Source organism: Bos grunniens, chromosome 27 (genome assembly GCF_055505025.1).
Source record: "Bos grunniens cultivar Pamir isolate PY7600 chromosome 27, Bosgru_T2T1.0, whole genome shotgun sequence".
Taxonomy (NCBI): Eukaryota; Metazoa; Chordata; class Mammalia; order Artiodactyla; family Bovidae; genus Bos; species Bos grunniens.
Window position 1 is genome coordinate 30,947,740 of NC_141191.1, and position 23,027 is coordinate 30,970,766.

Here is a 23,027-nt window from a genome sequence, read left to right on the forward strand (position 1 = left end):
CCCTCAGCCAATGGGAGCCTTCCTCCGGCCCCTGGCATTACTTGCAGATCCGCCCCATCCGAGTGTGGGGAGCATCTCTGAGGCTTGGGCGCCTCCCCTTCACCTTCAGTCCAGAGACGATCGGGCGGCGCGCTGGCCCGAGCAGCCCCGAGCCAGCCTCCTCCGCTCGGGACCTGGAGGAAAGTGAACAATTAATGCCACCTTGTTTTCGTCCTCCAGATCGGTTACTGTTTAGCATTTCTCTGGCTCTTTGAGAAAGCCAGTTCGAGGGAGTGGTCCCATTTCTGTCCAGAGGGAAAGGACGTGGTCTTAGGTGGCGGGCTCTCACGTTTCTCGCTCTAAAATAGGGAGCATTGCAGCTCGAGATTGTCCTACCAAGTGAAGTGGGAAAGACAAATATCATACCATATCACTTATATGCAGATTGTAAAAAAAAATTGATACAAATGAACTTATTTATAAAACAGACTCACAGAAACAGTTATGGTTACCAAAAGGAAAAGGGAGGGAAGGATAAATTATAATTTTGGGATGAACAGAAACATGCTGCTATACATGAACTAGGTACACAAGAAGGACCTGTATAGCACAAGGAACTATATTCACTGTCTTGTAATAACCTATGATGGAAAAAAATCTGAAAAAGAATATATACACACATATGTATTTGGATCATTTTGCTGTACATCTGAAAGTAACAACATTGTAAATCAATTGCACTCCAATCAAATCATTAAGTAAGTTAGTAATAAAGTTGCTGAATAGAATTCCACTATGTGAATGCATCACAACTTCTGCCTTCATCTGTTGTTGGATGTTTTGAGTTATTTCCAGGTTGGGACTAAAATAAAGGTTTTAAGAACAAAATAAAAAGCGAAAGAGGAACTGAAGCCAAGATTTAAAGCAGGTGAATCTGAAAAGTGCTTTAGTTGTCATCTTATCCTCTCCACCTGCCCCATCAGTTTAAGCTTAAGGTAGACTTGTCAGGGCTCTAGGCTCCTGAATAACAGAATCAAACCCAGACATCGACATTGGCAATATTATAAGGGCAGCATCTTCAGCATTTAGCACTGCACAGGTGTTGAATAAACAGTAGTTAGAAGAAAGACTGAATCTCTTAATTCCCTGTCCAATGTGATGCTTTCTTTTACTGGACATTCCGTCATTTCTTTCTGTTTCTCTCATTCTTGCCTTCCCGCCTTTCTTTTCCTCCCTCCCTCCCTTTTTCCTTCCTTCCTTTTTTTTCTTTCTTTCCTTCCCCCTCTCTCCCCTCATTTCTCTCTTCCTCTGCCTCCTTTTTCCTTACTTTGTCTGTCTTTCTATCTTTCATTTACTCAGAATATATTCACCATGAGCCTACTCTGGGACAAGCACTGTTTCACTGAAGAGCCACCAATCAATGTTCTCAAGCCTGTTCTCCTGGGATTTACATTGCATAACAAGATAAACAGTGAGCAAGCAAGGAAACAAAGAAGAAAGACTCAATCTCATCTTTCTATTCAACTTAATGTCCTATTGGAAGGTGAAATATACTTTCCCTGACTCTTGAGAGTTTGTAACACTTAAGACTGTTTAGATTAGTTCTCTGCCATTTAATAGCATAATGGTTACAGTAGCAAAGGATCAGGCCAAGATCACTTAGCAGTCTGCAAAAATAGGTTAGCACTTACTTATGTAGTTGTCTGAAAACAATCTTTTTTTCTTTCTGAGCTACTCTGGAAGGGCATCATGTACAGATCCAACTGATTTCATCTCCTAATTGGACATCTACAAAAACTTCCTAATTGGTCTCGATCTCCGAACATGAAAGTGCATATTTTCTGTTGTTTCCGACCCTTTGTGGCCCCATGGACTGTAGCCCGCCAACTATAGTCCTCTGTCCATGGGATTTCCCAGGCAAGAATACTGCAGTGGGTTGCCATTTCTTTCTCCGGAGATCTTGGCAGAGTGCAGAGGATTTGAAAAGACAAAACAGTTGTGTTGTTACTTACCCAATAGTTCTATTTAATGGTTCAGGGGAAAGGTGTTGATAGGTGAGCTGATGGATTGAGGAATTCTGCTAGGCACCTGTGAAGGGCAAGCCTATGAACGGGAAACTGACTGGAAGTAAGGAATACCTCTTCCCTTCCTTAGGCTAAGGAACCCAGGTAGGAAAACAAGATTCTTGCTAGACCCTCCAGAAAGGAAGACAGCCCATCTGACACCCTGATGTTAGCCCAGGGAGACCTGTGTCAGTCTTCTGACCTACAGAGTTGTAATATAATAAAGTGAAAGTGAAAATTGCTCAATCGTGTCTGACTCTTTGTGACCCCATGGACTATATATAGTCCATGGAATTCTCCAGGCCAGAATACTGAAGTGGGTAGCCTTTCCTTTCTCCAGGGGGATTTTCCCAACCCAGGGATAAAACCCAGGTCTCCTGCACTGCAGGTGGATTCTTTACCAGCTGAGCCATAAGGGAAAGTGGTAATATAATAAATCTGTTTTTTGTTTTTTTTTGTTTTGTTTTTTTTTTTTAATCCACCTTCCAATGCAGGGGATGTGGGTTCAATCTCTGGTTGGGGAATTAAGATCCCACACACCACTGGGCAACTAAGCTGGCAAGTCACAAGGAAAGATTCCCACAACTAAGGCCTGGTGTAGCCAAAAATAAATAAATAAATAAATTTTTTATACAGTTGGTACCACAATGAGGTACCATCTCACACTGGTCAGGATGGCTGCCATCAAAAAGTCTACAAACAATAAATGCTGGAGAGGGTGTGGAGAAAAGGGAACCCTCTTACACTGTTGGTGGCAATGCAAACTAGTACAGCCACCATGGAGAAAAGTGTGATTTTCTTAAAAAACTGTAAGTAGAACTGCCATAAGACCCAGCAGTCCCACTGCAGGGCATACACACTGAGGAAACCAGAACTGAAAGAGACATGTGTACCCCCAATGTTCATCGCAGCACTGTTTCCAATAGCCAGGACATGGAAGCAACCTAGATGTCCATTGACAGATGAATGGATAAGGAAGTTGTGGTACATATACACAATGGAATATTACTCAGCTATAAAAAAATGCATTGGAGTCAGTTCTAATGAGGTGAATGAAACTGGAGCCTATTATACAGAGTGAAGTAAGTCATAAAGAGAAACACCAATACAGCATATATATGGAATTTAGAAAGATGGTAATGATGAGCCTATATACAAGACAGCAAAAGAAACACAGATATGAACAGACTTTCGGACTCTGTGGGAGAAGGCGAGGGTGGGATGATTTGAGAGGATAGCATTGAAACATGTATATTACCATATGTAAAACAGATGACCAGCGCAAGTTCAATGCATGAAGCAGGGCATTTAAAGCCAGTGCCCTGGGACGACCCAGAGGGATGGGGTTGGGAGGGAGGTGCGTGGGGATTCAGGATGGGGGACACATGTACCCCTGTGGCTGATTCATGTCAATGCATGGCAAAGACCACCACAATATTGTAAACTAATTAGCCTCCAATTAAAGTAAATAAATAAATTTTTTAAAAAGTTGATTTCTCACATTGTATCAGTGTAGTTTAGATAACTCACCTTCCCCCCAACCTCTACCAATGATGCCCAGCTTCTTGTGAATCAGGAGAGAAGTCTGGTTACTTAATGATGATGAAATGGAGACAGTAAAGAAGATGATGGCTTATACATCCAAGTCTGAAGAAGTCTGAAGGAGAATTATGTTTCTAAATCTTCCACGGCAAGAAAGAAAGGTAATACTGAAGACTGAACTTCCAGAAAATCTTCTGAGGAGTCAGGGACTCTTCATTTCCAAGGTCCCGCTTCAGCCTCCTCTTACAAACCCTAGAAGCCCGTTCACTTTATGACCTTCTTAGCACTAGAGAAATGCATTTGGAGAGAGTGCTAATTCTCTGGAAGAACATGAGACCAGAAACCTTGATCCCATCATTTCACCTTTTACTAAGACTCTTCCACCCGCCTCCATTTTTTTTTTTTTTTTGCTAAGTCACGTCAGTCGTGTCCAACTCTATGCGACCCCATAGATGGCAGCCCACCAGGTTCCCCCATCCCTGGGATTCTCCAGGCAAGAATACTGGAGTGGGTTGCCATTTCCTTCTCCAATGCATGAAAGTGAAAAGTGAAAGTGAAGTCGCTCAGTCGTGTCCGACTCAGCGACCCCATGGACTGAAGCCTACTAGACTCCTCCGTCCGTGGGATTTTCCAGGAAAGAGTACTGGAGTGGGGTGCCATTGCCTTCTCTGACCCGCCTCCATATCCAGCCCTAAAATGTGGAAGAGAATGCTAACCATGTTGGTTATAAAAAGATTCATACTCGGGCTAAGTCACTTTAGTTGTCTCGGATTCTTTGCGACCCCATGAGCTGTAGCCCGCCAGGCTCCTCTGTCCAAGGAATTCTCCAGGCAAGAATACTGCAGTGGGTTACCATGTCATTCTCCAGGGACTCTTCCCAACCCAGGGATTAAGCCTGAATCTCTCATGTCTCCTGCATTGCAGGCAGATTTTTTTTTTTAAACTGGGGAAGCCCAGTAAAAAGTGGTAATTGACCCCAAATAAACATGTCATACTTCACAATTAGACACATTGTCATATTTCCCCAAGTCTTTTCATTTTTTAAGAGAACAACTTTCGTAAGAATATTCAATTCTTTGAAGCAGTTTAGAGTTATTTATTATATATTCAGGCTAACGAGACCTTTCCCTCATTTAATTTTTAGAAGATCCAGCCTTCCTCTGGAAGTCTCCATACCAGAATGTTTTTAGGATGATTGATGCAACTTTTTTTCCCTTTTATTTATTTTTGGCTGAGTTAGGTTTTCGTTGCTGCACAGGCTTTTCTCTCGTTGCGACAAGTGGGGTCTACTCTCTAGCTGTAGTACAGGAGCAGCAATTTATCCCTGCCCCTGGGTTCGATCCCTGGGTTGGGAAGATCCCCTGGAGAAGAGAACAGCTATCCACTCCAGTATTCTTGCCTGGAGAATTCCATGGATTCTATAGTCCATGGGGTCGCCAAGAGTCAGACACAACTGGGCAACTTTCACTAACTCACTCCTGCATCCCAGGTGACGCTAGTGGTAAAGAAGCTGCCACTGCAGGAGACTTAAGAGATTTGGGTCTGATCCCTGGTTCAGGAAGACCCCCTGGAGAAGGGAATGGCAACCACCTCAGTATTCTTGCCTGGAGAATCCCATGGACAGAGGTGCTTGGTGGGCTACAGTCCATGGGGTCGCAAAGAGTCAGACATGATTGAAGTGACTTTGCACGCACCCACATGCTGCCCCTCCCAACTCACCTGGGAAATCCAATAAAGAGAATAAGGGAACTTCCTTGGTGGTCCAGTGGTTACGGCTTCAAGCTTCCAGTACAGGGGACTCAGGTTTGATCCCTGGTGAGGGAACTGAGATCCCACATGCTTTGCAGCACAGCCAAAGAGAAAAAAGAGAGAGAGAGAATAAGGCTTTGGTGTGACCCTGGAAGCAAAGCTTCCTTCCTCTCTCCTAGAGGATCGTCAGTTCTGGGGTGATGCCCACACTCTCCCCAGGTATCACCTAAGCATTCCTGATGAAGTTTCTAGGTGCCAGCGGAGGCTGGGAGGAAACAGGCTAGCTTGGTTTCCCAGGGATCCTTCACAGCCCTGCTGTGAATTAGGATTTCTGGAATGAAGGACTCTTCTAGGCCAGAGCGGAACCATCATCCCACATGTGAGAGTGGAGATTGGAGAATGAAACAGAGGCTGAGAGAAAAACGCCGTGGGCAGAGGACCTGCTGCCTGCCAAGCCCGGGCTTCAGTACTTCACGTTTTTCATGGATTCCTCACCAGAACCCTCAGGGTAAGGTTATTTTTTTACTTTTTGTTTTTTTTTCTGGCCACACCATGAGACGTTTGGAATCTAGTTCCCCGATCAGGGATCCAACCCTCACCCCCTAATTAGAAAGTGAGGTCTCAACCACCTGACCACCAGGGAAGTCCCCATCCATTCATTTTAAAATACTCCTCCCTTAAAAATGGGGAACCTGAGGTTTTCCTGGTGGCGCAGTGGCAAAGACTACATGCTCCCAATGCAGGGGGCCTGGGTTCGATCCCTGGTCAGGGAACTACATCCCACCTGTGGCAACTGAGAAGATCCTGCATGCCACAGCTGAGACCCGGCGCAGCCCAATAAATAAAATGAAATGGCAAAACAAGGCAACAGCAGAACAGAGAGCCTGCTTCCCATTGTCTTGAGATCGGGCTGGACTGACTTGTACTTGTTAGAAACAAGCTGAGTGAAGTAGAGATGATGGTCGTTGATTCCGGAGACTGGGTTATAAAACTTCACTGTAATTTCTTTCTCTCTTGCTTCTTCTCTTCCTGCCTTTGTCTGTCTGTCTCCCTCTGGTCACTTGCTCTGGGGAGGCCAGAACTCATGTCCCACGAACACTCACCTGTGGAGACGTCCCACGGCAGGGAACAGAGGTCTCTCTAGCAGCTGTGTGAGCGGACATTCTGCCTTTGCCCATGTCCTGGCTGCAGACTCTTGGGAGACCCTGAGGCAAAATCACACAGTTCAGCTGCTCCTGAATTCCTGACCCACAGGAACTGGGAGACACTCAGTGTGTGCTGTTCTAAGCCACTGAGTTTGAGGGGTAATTTGTTATTGAGCCAGAGACAAATACGACGGCCACTGTCACAGAGAGATGTGAGAATGCAGTGGTTCTGACCCTCCAGTTTATTTCTGTCTCAGGAATATTCCAAAGAGAGGAGGTGAATTCTGCTTCACAAAACCATGCAGAGACCCGGGTTCCATGCTCTCGCTGTTCCGCCCCGTGCTAGGATATGTTCCTTGTTTGTCTGTGAGAAGCCAACTGACCAGTCACGTAGCCTGTGTTCTAACCCTGTGGGAGGGGACGAAAGAGCGGAAAGACGGCATTTTCCTTATAGGAATTCAAGTTTTACTTTTGTTCCCATTCCACTGGTGAGAGCTTAGTCACCAGGTCACACCTATTTGCAAAGAAGCCTGAAGAATGGAGTCTCAGGCTAGACAATTGCCCTGAAGCTCTGGGCAGATCTATAGTAACAGGAGGACATGAAGGATGGAATTGGGTGGATGGAGGCCCAGCAACCTATCCTGCCTGTGCCCAACCCAGTTTTGGCACCTTCTCTGTGACTTGTAGTGACACTTTTCCAAGGCCGGTGGTTAAGCCTCTGTGCTTCCACTGCCAAGGGTAGGGGTTCAATCCCTGGTTGGGAAACTAAGATCCTGCATGCCACATGGCTGGGCCAAAATAAACTAAAAACAAAAACGAAGATGATTGCACATGATGTTTGCTAACTGACTTTTTATTTTTAACTTTTTATTTTATATTGTAGTATGGTGGCTCATCAGTAAAGAACCCGCCTGCTTAGTGCAGGAGACTCGGGTTCGATCCCTGGGTTGGGAAGATTCCCTGAAGGAGGAAATGGCAACCCACTCCAGTATTCTTGTCTGGAAAAACCATGGACAGAAGAGCCTGGTGGGTTACAGTCCACAGGGTCTCAAAGAATTGGATACCACTTAGCTTCTAAACAGCATCAGTAGTTGATTAACAATGTTGCTTTAGTTTCAGGTATACAATAAAGTGATTCAATTATACAGATACCTGTCTCTATTCTTTTTCAAATTATTTTCCCAATGAGCTAACCTATTTTTTTTTAATTAAAAATAAAATGAAGGATTGGATAAGCTTGGTGGTTTTCAATTTGTGTGTGTGTGTGTGTGTGTGTGTGTGTATGCCAGAATGTTTGTTAAGTAATATTTAAAAGCAGACACTGCGTGCAATAGAGATATAAAAACAGAACTGATCTGTTTGAATCCTGTGGAGTTTCTCTCTGATTTTCCCCCATCCCATCAGTGGGCCCACAGAAAACTGTTTCAAGCAATAGAGGTCTGTAAGGCATGATCAGAAAGCCCCCAAGTGAGATGTTCTCCTGGTCTCCTTCCAGTTCTGGTATTTCTGAGGCTCTGATCACTCACCTGTGTTCCCTGCCCTGGGCTGGATCACAGCTCCATCTTTCTGGGCAGCTGGAGGCTTGTATCTGGCAGGTATTGGTGGAGGAAGATGAAATGAGCCTTTGCCCTGGGTCTCTAGCCTCATCTCACTTCATCCCTTTTCTGATCTTGTGATGTATCTCTCCTTTCTCCTAAGGCAAGTGAGGGTCCCCCTACCCTGCCCCACCCTTGGACCAGGGTCTAAGTGAGGAGCTCTGAAGGCATGATCCAGAAGGCCAGCACACCACAGATGGCCTTGAGGTCCACCCCTCAGAAGGAGACATGGAAATTCTCAGAGCAAGCAGCCTCCCCTCCCAGGCTGATGCTTTTTCTAACCCTCTTGTCCTCTTTTGTGCTGTCACTGGCTTCAACTGGATTAGGAGCTCAGGCTCTGACTTGCTCAGCTTTGGTCCGGTTTGTGAGTGACCCTCAGTGATTGAAAGGGGACAAGCCTCTCCACTCTGATTTTTCCCTACCCCAATTCTCAGAATTCTCAAGAATACAGACTGCCATAGGGAAAGTTACCTAGGGAGACGAGAGGTCCTTTCTTTTAGTCCATGACCATCGAAAGCTGGCTCCTGCATGGGTAAATATTCCTCTCCCTGATTCCTAGGTTCTTTCCAGAGAGATTTGGGGGTGTCAGCCACCTTCTCCCAGGCTGGCTCCAGAAGAAGAAGTGGAATTTGGCAGAGACCTTAAGGAACAATCCCAGTCCATTCAGAAGGCTGGTAACCACTGCCCACAAACAGCATTCTAAGAATGGCTGGGGCAGTCCCACTCCTGGGCATATATCCGAAGAAAACCATAATCCAAAGATCCACACAGCCCTGTGTTCACTGCAGCACTGTTTACGATAGCCAAGACATGGAAGCAACCTAAATGTCCATTGATGGATGAGTGGATAAAGAAGATGTGGTACAAATAGACAATGGAATGTTCAGTTCAGTTCAGTCGGTCAGTAGTGTCCAGCTCTTTACGACTCCATGGACTGCAGCACACCAGGCCTCCCTGTCCATCACCATCTCCCAGAGTTTACTCAAACTCATGTCCATCGAGTTGGTGATGCTATCCAATCATCTCATCCTCTGTTGTCCCTTTTTCCTCCTGCATCAAGGTCTTTCCCAATGAGTCAGTTCTTTGAATCAGGTGACCAAAGTATTGGAGTTTCAGCTTCAGCATCAGTCCTTCCAATGAATGTTCTGGACTGATTTCCTTTAGGATGGACTGGTTGGATCTCCTTGCTGTCCAAGGGACTCTTAAGAATCTTCTCCAACACCACAGTTCAAAAGCATCAATTCTTCAGTGCTCAGCTTTCTTTATAGTCCAACTCTCAAATCCATACATGCCTACTGAAAAAACCACAGTCTTGACTAGACAGACCTCTGGAATGTTACTCAGTCATAAAAAAGAATGAGGGACTTCCCTGGTGGCCCAGTGGCTCCCAAGACTACACACTCCCAGTGCAGGGGGCCCGGGTGTGATCCCTGATGAGGCAACTAGATCCCACGTACCATAATTAAGAGTTCTCACGCCACAATTAAAGATCCTTCTTGCCATGCAACTAAGCCCCAGCACAGCCAAATAAATAAATAAGAGTGTAACCATTCCATTTGCAGCGTGGATGGACCTTGAGACTATCATATGGAGTGAAATGAGTCAGACAAAGAAAAATAATATATGATATCGCATATATGTGAAACCTAAAAGATATATACAAATGAAGTTACTTACAAAGCAGAAACAGACTTCCAGATATCAAAAACAAATGTATGGTTACCAAAGGTGTGGCAGGGAAGAATAAATCAGGAGCTCGGCATAAACACACACATACCACCAGATAGGAAATAGATACCCAATAAGGACCTATTGGACGGCACAGGGAACTCGACTCAGCACTCTGCAAAGAGTACACTCATACTCTACGTGAGGAAAGAAGCTAAAAAAGAATGAATACATGTATAAGTATACCTGACTCACTTTGCTGTACACCTGAAGGTAATACGACACTGTATATCAACTACGCTCCAATAAAATTAAAATTTAAAAAATAGACATCTACTTAAGAAATAAACCCAAAGGAATGGCCGGGGCGGGGTGGAGATTGGGAGAAGATGAGGGCCAGTGCACTTTCCCAGGCTTCTTACATTTCTGGGTAAGACTTTACGACATAGTGATGGAAGGTCGATTTACCCCCAGGGTTGGAGGCAAACAATCTCCGGGGGGAGGCAGATCCAGTGTGAGAAAAAGGCTATGGGCAGCGATGACTGGAGGGCAGGCTTGTCCTTGTCCCACTGGGACTGCCCCTGCTCAGACTCGCCACGTGCAGACGTGGGCCCACGGTGCCGTTCCACATTTTAAGAGACTGGAAATCCGAATGTTGTGCAACATTTCCTGGTTATCGAGAAGTTGCATGGAAAACAAAATACCCTCTGCTGGTGGGTTTTGCTCAGTGATGCAGTGCCCTTGCCCAACACATCTTTCTCCCTCTGTGTGTCACCAATTCTTAGTTTTTCTCTTACAGATTTTTTTTTTTTTTGAATGTGAACCCTTTATTGAATGTTACAACACTGCTTCTGTTTTATGTTTTGGTTTTTTGGCCCCCAGGCATGAGAGGTCTTAGCTCCGTGACCAAGGATCAAACCTGCACCCGCCCTGCACTGGAAGGCAAAGTCCCAATGACTGGACCACCAGGGAAATCCTGCTAGTTCTCAATTTTTAAGCCAAGTCAGAGATGAGTGCTGGCATTTCCAAGTGGAGTTCACGGCATGTCAAGGGGCTCTGATCAGTTTCCCATTGCTGTTGTAACCAATCGCCGCTAACTTCATGGCTTGAACAATGCATATTTATTATCTTACAGTGTGGTGGGTCAGAAAACTGGCATGAGACTCACCGGGCTAAAATCAAGCTCTGTCAGCTGGCTACCTTCTGTTCTGGAGGATCTAGGAGAGAATCCATTTTCTTGCCTATTCCAGCTTCTGGAAGTGCCCACATTCCTTACACCACAGCTCCCATCCTTGTCTTCAAAGACAGCAATGGGTCCTCAGAACAAATCTCCCAGCTCAGTTTGAAAAGGTTCTGTGCTTTTTAAGGACTCATGTGATCAGGCCTCACTGGATACTTCAGTGGAATCTTCCCACCATGAGTCTGCGTGGTTTTTAAAAGTAATTAAAGACTGTGCTGGGTCTTCATTGGTGCACACAGGCTTTCTCTAGTTGCGGTGAGCAGGGAGAGCAAAGCTACTCTCTAGTTTTCGTGCACGGGCTTCTCGTTGCTCTGACTTCTCTTGTTGCAGTCGGAGGCTTCTAGAGCTCAGGCTCAGTAGTTGTGGCACAAAAGCTTAGTTGCTTCATGGCAGGTCAGATCTTCCCAGACCCGGGGTCGAACCCATATCCGCTGCATTGGCAGGCAGGTTCTTAAGCCCTGGACCACCAGGGGGATCCCAAGGTTTTGGTTTTAATTTCACGTGCAAAATACCCTTTGCCACAGAGGTAATATATTCAGAGATTCTGGGGTTCAGAGAATCAACAGGGCTTTTCCCTAAACTTTTCCATTGTTTGCTCATTTCTTCTTCTGCAAAAAAAAAAAAAAAAAGTTCTGAGGACAGAAACTTATGATAAATAGGGTTTATCTTTCTGCATAATCTAGCCCACTCTTTTTCTGTTCAGGCTTCCTTTTCCTTAAAATATGTTTCTTTTTTTTTTTCTATTTTCTTTCTAGTTGAGGTATAGTTGATTTACAATATCACATAAGTTTCAGGTGTACAACATAGGGGTTCACGATTTCTAAAGGTTATATTCCATTTATAGTTATAATAAAATATTGGCTATATTCCCTGTGCTATACAATATATCCTTGTAACTTAATTATTTTATATATAGTAGTTTGTGCCTCTTAGCCCCTGCCCTACTGTGTTCCTTCCCACTTTCCTCTCCCCACTGGTAATCACTAATTTGCTCTCTAGATCTGTGAGTCTGTTTCTGCTTTGTTATATTCCCTATTTTGCTTTATTTTTTAGACTTCACATGTAAGTGATATCATACAGTGTCTGTCTCTGTCCGACTTATTTCACTCACCAGAATACCTTGCAAGTCCATACACGTTGTTGTGAATGGAAAAATTTTATTAGTTTTTAATGGCTGAGTTTTTAACTGGGCTTCCCTGGTGGCTCAGCAGTAAAGAATCTGCCTGCAATGCAGGAGACTTGGGTTGGGTCCCTGGGCCAGGAAAATCCTCTAGAGAAGGAGATGGCAAGCCACTCCGGTAGTCTTGCTTGGGAAACGCCATGGATAGAGGAGCCTGGCAAGCTACAGTCCATGGGTTCACAAAAGAGTCCAACATGACTTAGCGACTAAACAACAACAACATTCTATTGGGTATATACACCACATCTTCTTTATCTATTTATCTGTTGACGGGCATTTAGTTTGTCTCCATATTTTGGCTACTGTAAACAATGCTGCTATGAACATTGGGGTGCAGGTGTCTTTTTGAATTAATGCTTTCATTTTTTTCCCCTCAGTAAATACTGAGGAGTAGGATTGCTGGATGATACAGTAGTTCAATTTTTTTTGAAGAAATCTCCCATACTGGTTTCCAATGCAGCACCAATTTACATTCCCACCAACAGCGCACGAAGCTTCCTTTTTCCAAGGGATGTTTGTAGGGGGCCTTTCAGTGAGGTGTGGCTGCATTCTCTCCAGCAGTGATATTTTCAGCTGCCAGTCTGCTTTCTGGCTCCATCTGCTGCCGTGACGCGCAGAAACAGAAGCTCTCTCTTCACTGCCGCTCCCTGAGCAGCTTCTCAGCTGGGATTAGTCACAGGGTGAAGAACCAGGCAAACATTCCTCCTTCTCCCGAGAGTCGCCAAGGGCCCTAGGGCCAGCCCCAAGGGTTTTAGTCGACACTGGACGGGGCCGGCTGGGAGGGCGATGACTTAGGCTTGAGTCACCGTTCCCCGGGGGCAGGAGGCTCTGCTGGTTAGAGGAACAGGCTGCGTCTAACAAGAGCGCGTTTATTCCTGTTCATTTTCAAGTTCTATGCTTGGGTCCAACGGGTCCATTGTGCGAGAACTGGATGCAGGAGGCTGGATTTTTTTTTTTTTAATGGATTTTTTCTTTGTGCTGGGTCTAAGTTTCGGCATGTGGCAACCTCAGCTGCAGCACGTGGGATCTGGTTCCCTGACCAGTGATTGAACCCATGCCCCCTGCATGGGGACAGTGGAGTCTTAGCCACTGGACCACCAGGGAAGTCCCAGGAGCATGGACTTTTAATGCCGGTTTGGGCAGGTGGTGGCTTCCCTGGGGGCTCAGAGGGTAAAGCGTCTGCCTGCAATGTGGGAGACCCGGGTTCGATCCCTGGGTCGGGAAGATCCCCTGGAGAAGGACATGGCAACCCACTCCAGTACTCTTGCCTGGAAAATCCCATTTATGGAGAAGCCTGGTAGGCTACACAGTCCATGCAGTCACAGAGTCGGACACGACTGATCGACTTCACTTAGGGCAGGTTTGAGTGAGACCCATCTGTGACAGGTGTCCCCCTCAGCCCCCCTGGAGGGGAGAAAGGATTCTGTGTGGTCACCGGACTATGCCCTTCCCTTCTGTCTCTTGACCCCTGTAGGTCCCCAAAACACACACGTACCCTTAAATGGTGGAGGTGAAGGGCCGTACACCAGGGTGATGGCCAGAGCTCCCGGGCTGGAGTCTGAGCTCTTCTGCTTACTCTCTGTGTGTATCGTGTGCTCAGTCCTCTCTGAATCTCCGTGGCCTCCATGGCCTGGAGCCCTTGGGCTCCACTGTCCACGGGATTTTCTAGGCAAGAATTCTGGAGTGGGTTGCCACTTCCTACTCCAGGGGATTTTCCCGGCCCAGAGATCAAACCCATGTCTCTCGCATCTCCTGCACTGGCAGGCAAATTCTTTATCCTTAGGAAAATTACTTAACCTCAATTTCCTTGTTTCTACACATTGACAAGGAAATCACTTCACATGAGTTTTAATGAGGATTAAATGACCTAATATCTGCAAAGACAGAAGAGTGCCTGGGCCAGAGCCACAATATGGCTTTTGTTATTAAATAATAATAATAATATTTACATATATATATGGGAGATATATATACATATACATACATATATACATATATATGGGAGATATGTATATATACATATGGCTTCCTAGGTGGTGTTAGTAGTAAAGAATCTGCCTGCCAATTCAGGAGGCATAAGAAACCTGGGTTGGATCCATCTGTCAGGAAGATCCCCTGGAAATGGCAACCCACTCCATTATTTTCACCTGGGAAATCCCATGGGCAGAGGAGCTGGGGTCACCAACACCCTCATGGCTGTGTGCTGGGGCCAAAGGTCCTAGCTGTCAGATCTTCCCACTTCCCACTATTGTAATGTGATTATGGGATGCAAGTGTCAAATGAGAGCTTTCTAACACTAAGAGCTAGTAACATGTAATGATTCCCGACCATCAAAAATGGCCAAGCAAGGGACTTCCTGGGTGGGCCAGTGGTTAAGATTCCATGCAGGGGGCATGGGTTCAACCCCTGGTCAGGGAACTAAAATCCCATCTGCCTTGCAATGTGGTCAATAAACAAATCAAAATAATCTCTTTTTGCTTCAGTTAAAAAGACAAAAAATGGCCAAGCAAATAAATGCTTGATAACTATCATCAAGTGACTTATTGAAAAGGCAATTTATTTATGCCTGTGGAGAGTGGAAATCATTCATCTGTGAAGGCGTCTTTGAGCTTTGAGATTCTGAGTTTCTGTACTTTGGGGTAGAGTCTATGCTTTAGTCATATTAAATGATTTTTCTCCTGTATTTTTCACTTCCTTTTACATCCCATCCTCTTCTTCCACTCATGCAGATGTTCTGGGAACATACCGCCCGTTTTTGTTTGTTTGTTTTGGCCACGGGAATCTTAGTTTTCTGACCAGGGATTGAACCTGTGCCTTCTGTCAGTGAAAGCGCAGAGTCCTAAGCACTGGACTGCCAGGGAATTTCTGGGAAACACACCCTTTTAAAAAGAAGGATGTGGTGGAAAAAAAAAAAAAAAGAGAAGGCTGTGGTGGCTGGCAGTTTGGCAGTTGGAATATTAAAAAAGACCATACTATTCGCTCTGGTGGTTGACTCTATTTTTGGCCTAGATTTACTAGGGGGATTATGTTACCCTCTTGGGAGGAAAACCTGGAAAGATTAGAAGAGGAAGCAATCACATCACCTCCCCTCCCCTGGTCTCCAATTTCTTGGCAAGACACAAAAACCCAACCCATGATTTAGGGCTGGGATTGATTTAAGATTAATATTCTGCTCTTCCACGAGAATGGGGGACTTGATATAGAAAGCAAGCTGCCTTTTTGAAAATAAGCTATATTGCGTTTGCCAAAAAGCTCATTCGGGATTTTTGGACCACCCCAGTATTTCTTACACACTGGAGTTTGTGAACAGAGACATATTTTAAGCTTTGAAGTTACCAGTGTGCCGAGTCCTAATCCAGGTTGCAACTCTGACTTTTTGGTCCTCTGCTGTCCCCGTGTGGACATAAATGGAAATAACAAGATATCCCTTACAGCTGGCACGTGGAATCAGACTTGGGAGCAAACTCCCTTAAAAACTGGAAACGTTAGTTGCTCAGTTGTGTCCGAGTCTTTGCGATCCCATGGACGGTAGCCCGTCAGGCTCCTCTGTCCATAGAATCCTCCAGGCAAGAAGACTGGAGTGGGTTGCCATGTCCTTCTCCAGGGGATCTTCCAGACCCAGGGATCGAACCCTGGTCTCCTGCATTGCAGGAGGATTTTTTTTACTGTCCGAGCCACCAGGGATGATCCCCCTTAAGAACCGCTGGAGGCACTAGGGCTGGTGGGGGCCCATGACCCTTAGGAGGGAGCCAGGGACTGCCCTCAGGAAGACAGCTGCAGACTCAGACAAGCCGTCAGTGATTCAAGAGGCTCACGTCGTTTTCACCGTTTTTATTTTTCCTGGAGACACTTGGATCCAGTAAGCGAGTGATCAGTGATAGACTCGCAGTCATGCACCTCTGCTGTTTTTGGGCCACGACCAGCACCCACTGGCATGGCGCTAAGCCTCCCACACCTCTTCCTGCCGTGTTTGGAGTAACAAGTCTGTAGGCTTCTCTCAGCTTTTCTCACCATCTCATCACCGTCTGTCTCTCTGCTCCTGGCCCTACACAACTCGACATCGTCACAGCCGTGCCTGCCGCCTCCCTGCTGTCCCCGCAGGGGCACAGGGCAGAGCGGGTCCATATCATAGAGGGAGGGGAACACTTGAGCACAAAGAGGGGAAGGGGCCTTGAATCTCTGGGACCACCCTGCCTGGAATCCAGGACCCTAGCTGCCTCCCTCCCTGGTCTGCTCCCTGCTAGGTGGCTGTCATCCTGCCCAGCTCACCCCTCCCCATCCCCTTGCAACAGATAGCAGCTGTGGTCTGGGGTCACGTCCCAGCCCTCTAAGGAGAGAATGGGTTCACTCAGTTCCCCCCCACCTGCCCCCTGGGCCTCTGCTGTCCAGCTGGGATCCAGGGACCCACAGGCCCGGCCTGACCGCCCTCCCCCACCCCTCACGCCTCCAGCCCCTGCCGCAGCCTGCGGTCCAAGGCCAGGAGCTGCCTCAGGAAGCCCCGGTTGGGGATGATGCCTCGGTGGTCCTTGACTTTCTTGATGGCCTCCACAAGGGTGAGGCGGTGGTACAGCATGAGGTAGGCCAGCACCAGGGTGGCCGAGCGGCTTACTCCCACGGCGCAGTGCACCAGGATCCTCCCTGTGAACACAGACAGACGGAGAGAGGCAGCTAGGGGACTGTGCGCTGGGCTGGAGGAGGCTGGGGGCAGGTGAGGAGGAAGACAGGTAAGCAGAGATGCTCGGAGGCACAGATGGGGAGATGGTAAGAATCTGAATCCCAGCAAACGGGGGCACACAGACGGGAAGACATGGAAAACCTGTAGCAGTTCAGCATCCATATACCCAAAATGGGCTCGAAGAGGGACTTGCCTGGTGGTCCAGTGGCTAAGACTCCAAGCTCCCAATGCAGGGGGCCCCGGTTCAAGACCTGCTCAGGGAACTAGATCCCGCATGCCACAGTTAAGACCCAGAACAGCCAAATAAATAAACAAATAAATATTTAAAAGATAACATAGAGCTTAAAAAAAAAAGAGCTTGAAGGGAGAGACTCAAGATTAATGCAAAACTGAGCTTTGTACCAAGTAGAGTTTCCACTTGATACTTGCTGAGTGCATCCATGGAAAATCCTTTGTGTCTAACCTGGCCCTTCCTCAGGCTCCCATCCATTCTGGGGGGAGGGCGGGTGTGGGTGATCAGTATATATTTTTTCCTATTTTAAAAAATATTTTCTTATTTTTTCGCTGCAATGAACAGCAGTCTTAGCCACTGGGGAAGTCCCAATACATCTTATATTTTTTAAACAAAATACTTTTTACTTTAAAAAACAAAATATTTTTGTATCTTAAATATATATATATATATATTTTTTCTGATCACTAAAGCAAGACAGGCAAAGCAAGAATCGTTAGAAAGTCTAGAAATGTATAAAGAAGGCAACAATTAAAACATATATCTCCCATAATCTTCCCGCCCAGGGGCAATTTGCCACTCTCCCGACATTTGGGATTATTTCCTTCTTTTTACGGACTGCGTTGAAAAGATGGTTGAGAGAAGAGTTTTCTTTTCTGAGCATCTCATCACACCATTCAAGTCTCTTTCTCTCTCCACACCCAGAGTCCTGGGCTTTGCTCTAAATCAGCGTCCGTGGGTCCACCCCTCTGCCTCGCTCCCCTCCCTTCCTACCTCCTGGCTGGCTCAGCGCCCGGTGGATGAAGTCAGCGGCCGCCTGGAAGTGGACACTCATGTCGAAGGCCGGCGAGTCATGGGCCTCGACACCCAGGTAGCGGATGCCCAGCCCCTCGTAGGCTTCGGGCGTCCCTCGCCACCGGCTGTGAGAGGCGTTGAGGACGTGCGTGATGCCCAGGCGACGCAGCTCCCGGTGGTTGTTGGCTATTTCCCTGCATTGAGGAGCGGAGGTTAGAGGGAGTGAGGCTGGGCAGTGGGACCAGACACCCTGGTCGGTACTCTGATCACCACCCGGCCAACATCACTCCAGGCCTTCCCTTCACTTCCTGAGGACCCGAGATGCGCAATGACTCTGAGTCTTGTCCTGGAGCAAAGCTGGGGAGTCCTGGAGAGATTTTTGGCCTCGGCAAGAGAAGAGCAAACTGCAGCCCTGATAACATATTGAAAGATGCTCGGAGGCCACAGGATTTTATTAATACTTGATCCGTGAGAAAGATCAACAGGGTTTGTATTTCGTGGAAGGAAGTACCTGCCAACGGTGGAATCTAGCTGGAGAAAGATTGGGGCATCTTGGGAGAGAGGGGTTTTCTTCACACCAGGGCATTCAGGTAGAGAGAGGAGGTCAGTGGATGGGTCTGGACGTGGCAGGGAGGATCTGGACACTGGACGGCTTGTTGGAGCAGCTCACGTTTAACCTGGTAACCTTGAATTGCTATGGTTCTCACCACTCCCCCATTACTTTATTTTTGTAAAACTTTTTTTTTTCTGGCTGTCCCATGCGGCCTGCAGGATCTTAGTTCCTCGACCAGGGATCAAACCTGTGCACACTAAAGTGGAAGCAGGGAGTCCTCAACACTGCACAGCCAGGGAAGTCCCTTTCCCATTTAGACTCTCTCTGATGCCCAGAATCTTCTTGTGTTTTGCCAGTTACTCCAAGCCCATGGTTACCCTGTGGGTGTCACCTGCAGGGGTTTCCGTGGTTCACAGCCCTCAGCTCATGCCAACAGGGTCATATCGAATGCCCTGTCTAGTGCCAACTCCTAGGGCAGAAAGCACCCTGAACTTGAACCTCTAAGTCCTGGGCTCTGCTACTTACGCCCCGTGGGACCTTGGGCCAGTCCCAGCTTCTCTGAGCTTCCAATTCCTCCTGTGTAACCTGGGGATAGTGGTACCTATCTCACCAGGCTATCGTGAAGATTAACAGAGAAAAAGCCTGTGAAAAACTCCTTGTAGGCTCTAAAGGTGTCTGAAAAGACCCGTAGGGCCTCCTTTCTCTTTGACTCCTGTCTCTCTGTCGCCCCCATCTGGCAGAGCCTCTGCATACTCTATGGCTTGGCTTGGTCCACCTTTTTGTTATATGTGCTAAGGCAGTCGCTTCAGTCCAACTCTTTGTGACCCTGTGGACTGTAACCCACCGGGCTTCTCTGTCCATGGGCTTCTCCAGGAAAGAATACTGAAGTGGGCTGCCATGCCCTCCTCCAGGGGATCTTCCCGACCCAGGGATCGAACCCATGTCTCTTACATCTTTTGCATTGCCAGGCAGGTTCTTTACCATTAATGTCACCTGCGGCACCCCTCGTCTTACCACCCACTGTTCCTGGCCCCAGTGATAGCTTTTTCTCAGGGCACAAAGATGGAAGGTCAGATAAGTCATCTATGATGTCCAGCCCACAGCACTGGCATATGAAAATGCTCATGCATTGTGTTAAATGAATGACATGATTACTTGAACAGAGCCTGTCTGTCCAGAATTGGGTCTATCAGTAATCCCGTCCTACCTAAGAGACATGGGTTCGATTCTTGGGCTGGGAAGATCCCCTGGAGGAGGGCATGGCAACCCACTCCAGCATTCTTGCCTGGAGAATCCCATGGACAGAGGAGCCTGGAGATCTACAGTCCACGGGGTCGCAAAAAGTCCAACTCGACTGAGGTGACTTAGCATGTACGTAATCCTGTTCACTCTCCCTAAGCCTCCAGCCTCCACTCTACCCATGTACCCCCTCCCTTCCATCCTCAACATGGAACCAACAGCACAACTCCACGCCTCTCTGCCACCCTTCTCCTTTCTTCTTGCACACACGCTCACACGCGCGCACACACAGCCGTGGCCCCAGTCTGCCCGGTACCTACTGGTCTCCGAGGTAGAGGCCTGGCCAGACCTCGTCGGCGTGGTTACAGGCGGTCTTGCCGGTGTACAGCAGCCTCTCCAACTCGAAGACGTTGAGGAAGGGGTGCTGGACGGCGGGCGGCTCCTCCAGGGCGCCTCTCATGCGGACTGGAGACCTCGAGCCGCTCCGGGAGAAGCGGGCCATGAATGTCACCGAAGCCCAGAGCCAGTTGCCGGGACACATCTTAGAGGCGGCAGGAGGCCTGGCAGCCCCCGAGGTGCGCGAGGTGAGGCGGGGCGGGTGTCCAGGTGGCAGCTGCCGGCAGAGGCGGGGGTGTGAATGACGCCTGAGCGCGTTCGTAGCGGCGGGGTCCCTTCCCGCCCCCGGGGAGAAGGTTCTGGAGGAGGACGGTGAAGTCTGGCCCTGGGCGGGGCGGGCGCTCTGGACGGTGGTCTCCTTTGAGCGGCAGCAGCTCCTGTCGCCCTGCTCTTTGGCTCCAGGCAAGGAGGTGGGAGCGTCACATGTTCTTGTTTACGGGCCGAGGCAGCGGCCCAGCAGCTGGGCGTCTGCTCCACCACCCCGCCCCCACTCCGCAGACACAGTCAACACACACACACACACACACACACACACACACACACACACACACACACGGCATCTGGGTGGCAGGGCCCAGTGCTGGTAGCCTTGCCAGCCCGCGTCTGGGTCTCATCTGTCTGGGGCTGCAGGCAGACAGGCTGGGGAGCTGGGAGGGGAGTTTGGGGGGAGATTCTGGATCCATCCAGAAGGAGTTGGCCTGAAGGCAGCAGCAGCTGGGGCCGTGACACAGGCCCTCCGGCCTCAGGGGTAGGGTGGGGGCGGGGTGGAGATGGGCTGCTTTAACCCCTTCCTGCCCTCCCGCCGCCTCAGCCCTCAGCGGCTCTGGGAAGTCCAGCTGGGGGGATGGGGCGCGTGGGGAAGAGTGGTAAAGAGGAAGCTGAAGTTTTTGAAAAACACTCGCTGAAGACCCAGGTTCATGGATGGAAGCGCCAGTTATCTGTGCGCCACAGGCAAAGCAGCCTCCCTTGGATAGCATGACAGGTATCACTGATTAAACCTCATCTCTCTGGGTCCAGGCAGGGCTGGAGTACTGTGTGTGTGTTTGTGTGTGTGTGCGTGTGTGGGTGTGGGTGTGTGGATGGGGAGAGGCAGAGGGTGAAGGGCTGGAGGAGGGAGGAAAGGGAAGAAATGGGAGCTCCTGCCTGGCCCAGGAGCTCAGAGTGTGGATTAGCGCCCGTGTTGCTGGTGAAATCAAGTGACCCTATTTAGCACAAGGGGGTCCTCAATGAGGGGCCTGAGAAGACGTGCCTGACTTTCTGTGAACAGTGGGGACCACGCATTGAGCTGTGGAGCTGGGAAGGGCCATGCTTTGAGACTTGCCCTGGGAGCTGCAGGCAGGGGGGATTGTAGCAACAGTCCCCCTACTTCAGCGCCTCTTATCTCCTCTTCTACCCCTCCTCCTCCTCCTCCTCCTCCTCTGCATGGTGATCCTGGCCCTGAGCAAAGGTGGGCCGCTCTGAAGAATTCCCCTCCCACTCCTTTTCCTGTCTTCTGCCCCAAGGACTCAAGGCAAGGTCCCTAGTGAGAGGCCATCTTCGCCTTGCCTCCCCCCATCCCCCCCAACCCCTCCCCCACAGTCTCAACAGGGGCCCTGTTTTCCCCAATCCCCCTGTCCCCCCAGGGCCAGGAGAGCTCCACACTCACAAACCATAAGAACCAGGGGTCTTAGGATGAGGACTGGCGAGGGGAGGCTGGATCTTAGGGTGTTGAGGGGTTGTTTAGGAAGAGAGTTTTTTCCCCAATGGCTGATCAGAAGGAGTGTAGAAAGAGAACACTACAGCAATCACGGCCACCTCCATCAGCACGATCACCATCACGACCATCGCCACCACCATTACTGTCATTACCATCAGGATCGACATCTTCATCATCAGCATCACCATTATCATCATCTACTTTCGCTCCGCAGGCCTAAAGACCTCACCACTTGGCTCCCAAACAACCTTTTCTGGGAACAGAATGCTGCTGCCTGTGTGATGCTGAATGGTGGAAAGAAAGCGGGAAGCAGCCCAGGTGTAGCGGGAGCTCCGTGGCACTCGCTTTCTCCCCATTCCGTCCCTGGACACGCTCCAACCCCATCCGCCAGCTTTTGGGGGCCCCGGTCCGCGGCCCTGCCCCCTTCCCTCTGCTGCGGTTGTAACAGGTTCATGGCTGTCGCCCAGCCCTCGCCAACCCAGACAGCCAGGCGCGGAGGGAGGGAGCCCCGGCAGGGCCCCACCGGCGGGCTCCCAGGCCCCTTTTAAGCGCCCCCCGTCCCCTGCCCGGCGCCCCCCAGCCCCGATCCCCGGCGCCTCGCCCACCCGCCGCGGCCCCGCTACCTCGGGAGGCGGCGCGGGTCTCAGTCCCGGAGGCGGATCGCAGGCGCAGGCAGCCCCACGGCCATGACTCCGCCGCCGCCTCGGTCTGGCTTGGCAGACCGGTTGACGGATTAGCATCTATTTTTAAGCCATGACACGCACGTCGAAGCGGGGCTGGTGTCGGTGTGTGCGCGTGTGTCGGCGACACGCAGGGACCCGGTCTCGCGCCCGGGGGCCCGAGCGGACAGGCGGCGTGGGCCACGCAGCCCGCACCCCCTGCGGCCCCGCCTCGCGGGCATGCTCGTGTGTATGTGTATTTTCGGAGCTGCGCCAATGACAGGCACTCTGCCTAAAGCTAACATTATGTAAGGCGTCCCAGACGGTGTCTTGAGCACACACGCTCCTCCCCAGGCAGCATTAATTACACAGACTCCAGGACCATGCCCACTCACTTGTACATGTCTCCTGCGCCAGAACACTATGGCACAAATAACTCTTGTCCTTAACCCTGATTCGTATTTACTAAGCACGGTGTACCCTGTGTTTCACAGATCTTAACTCTTTTTATCTTCATCAAAGTCTCTGAGGGAGGAGAGGATATTGTTATTGTACCCATTTTAGGGAGGAGGAGATGGAGGCATCCAGAGGCTAAGTAATTTGCCCAGGGCACTCCCTAGG

The 23,027-nt window shown here is 48.9% G+C and overlaps 1 protein-coding gene and 2 long non-coding RNA genes across 5 annotated transcripts; all 3 read right to left on the reverse strand.

The window, feature by feature from the left end:
• Window positions 1–49: 49 nt before the first annotated feature.
• On the reverse strand, window positions 50–6,563 carry LOC147343732 (uncharacterized). The gene is made up of 3 exons (XR_015155948.1): window positions 6,437–6,563; window positions 5,304–5,423; window positions 50–173 (listed from the first exon to the last, which is right to left on the reverse strand). It is a non-coding gene; the product is annotated as an uncharacterized LOC147343732 (long non-coding RNA).
• A 139-nt stretch (window positions 6,564–6,702) lies between these two features.
• On the reverse strand, window positions 6,703–9,593 carry LOC147343733 (uncharacterized). Of its 2 annotated transcripts, none has more exons than XR_015155949.1 (2): window positions 8,545–9,593; window positions 6,703–6,886 (listed from the first exon to the last, which is right to left on the reverse strand). It is a non-coding gene; the product is annotated as an uncharacterized LOC147343733 (long non-coding RNA). The 2 variants fall into 2 exon arrangements; XR_015155950.1 differs by lacking the exon at window positions 6,703–6,886 and adding an exon at window positions 7,838–8,066 and having other exon boundaries at window positions 8,545–9,167.
• Window positions 9,594–15,977: 6,384 nt separating this feature from the next.
• On the reverse strand, window positions 15,978–22,635 carry DUSP26 (dual specificity phosphatase 26). Of its 2 annotated transcripts, none has more exons than XM_086379646.1 (4): window positions 22,371–22,635; window positions 19,976–20,268; window positions 17,843–18,057; window positions 15,978–16,799 (listed from the first exon to the last, which is right to left on the reverse strand). In XM_086379646.1, the coding sequence occupies exons 1-4, from the start codon at window positions 22,485–22,487 to the stop codon at window positions 16,600–16,602; spliced, it is 825 nt and encodes a 274-aa protein (XP_086235772.1). In that variant the 5' UTR covers window positions 22,488–22,635; the 3' UTR covers window positions 15,978–16,599. The 2 variants fall into 2 exon arrangements, with proteins under 2 accessions (XP_086235772.1, XP_086235773.1); XM_086379647.1 differs by lacking the exon at window positions 22,371–22,635 and adding an exon at window positions 21,900–22,021.
• Between the last annotated feature and the right edge of the window lie 392 nt (window positions 22,636–23,027).

Coding starts and splice junctions, on each gene's coding strand:
- DUSP26 (XM_086379646.1), bottom strand. CDS start 22,487: ATGCTAATCCGTCAACCGGTCTGCCAAGCCAGACCGAGGCGGCGGCGG. Junction 20,269..22,370: donor GACCCGCGCCGCCTCCCGAG/GTAGCGGGGCCG, acceptor CTCTGCCGGCAG/CTGCCACCTGGACACCCGCC. Junction 18,058..19,975: donor GGCCTCTACCTCGGAGACCA/GTAGGTACCGGG, acceptor TCCTCAATGCAG/GGAAATAGCCAACAACCACC.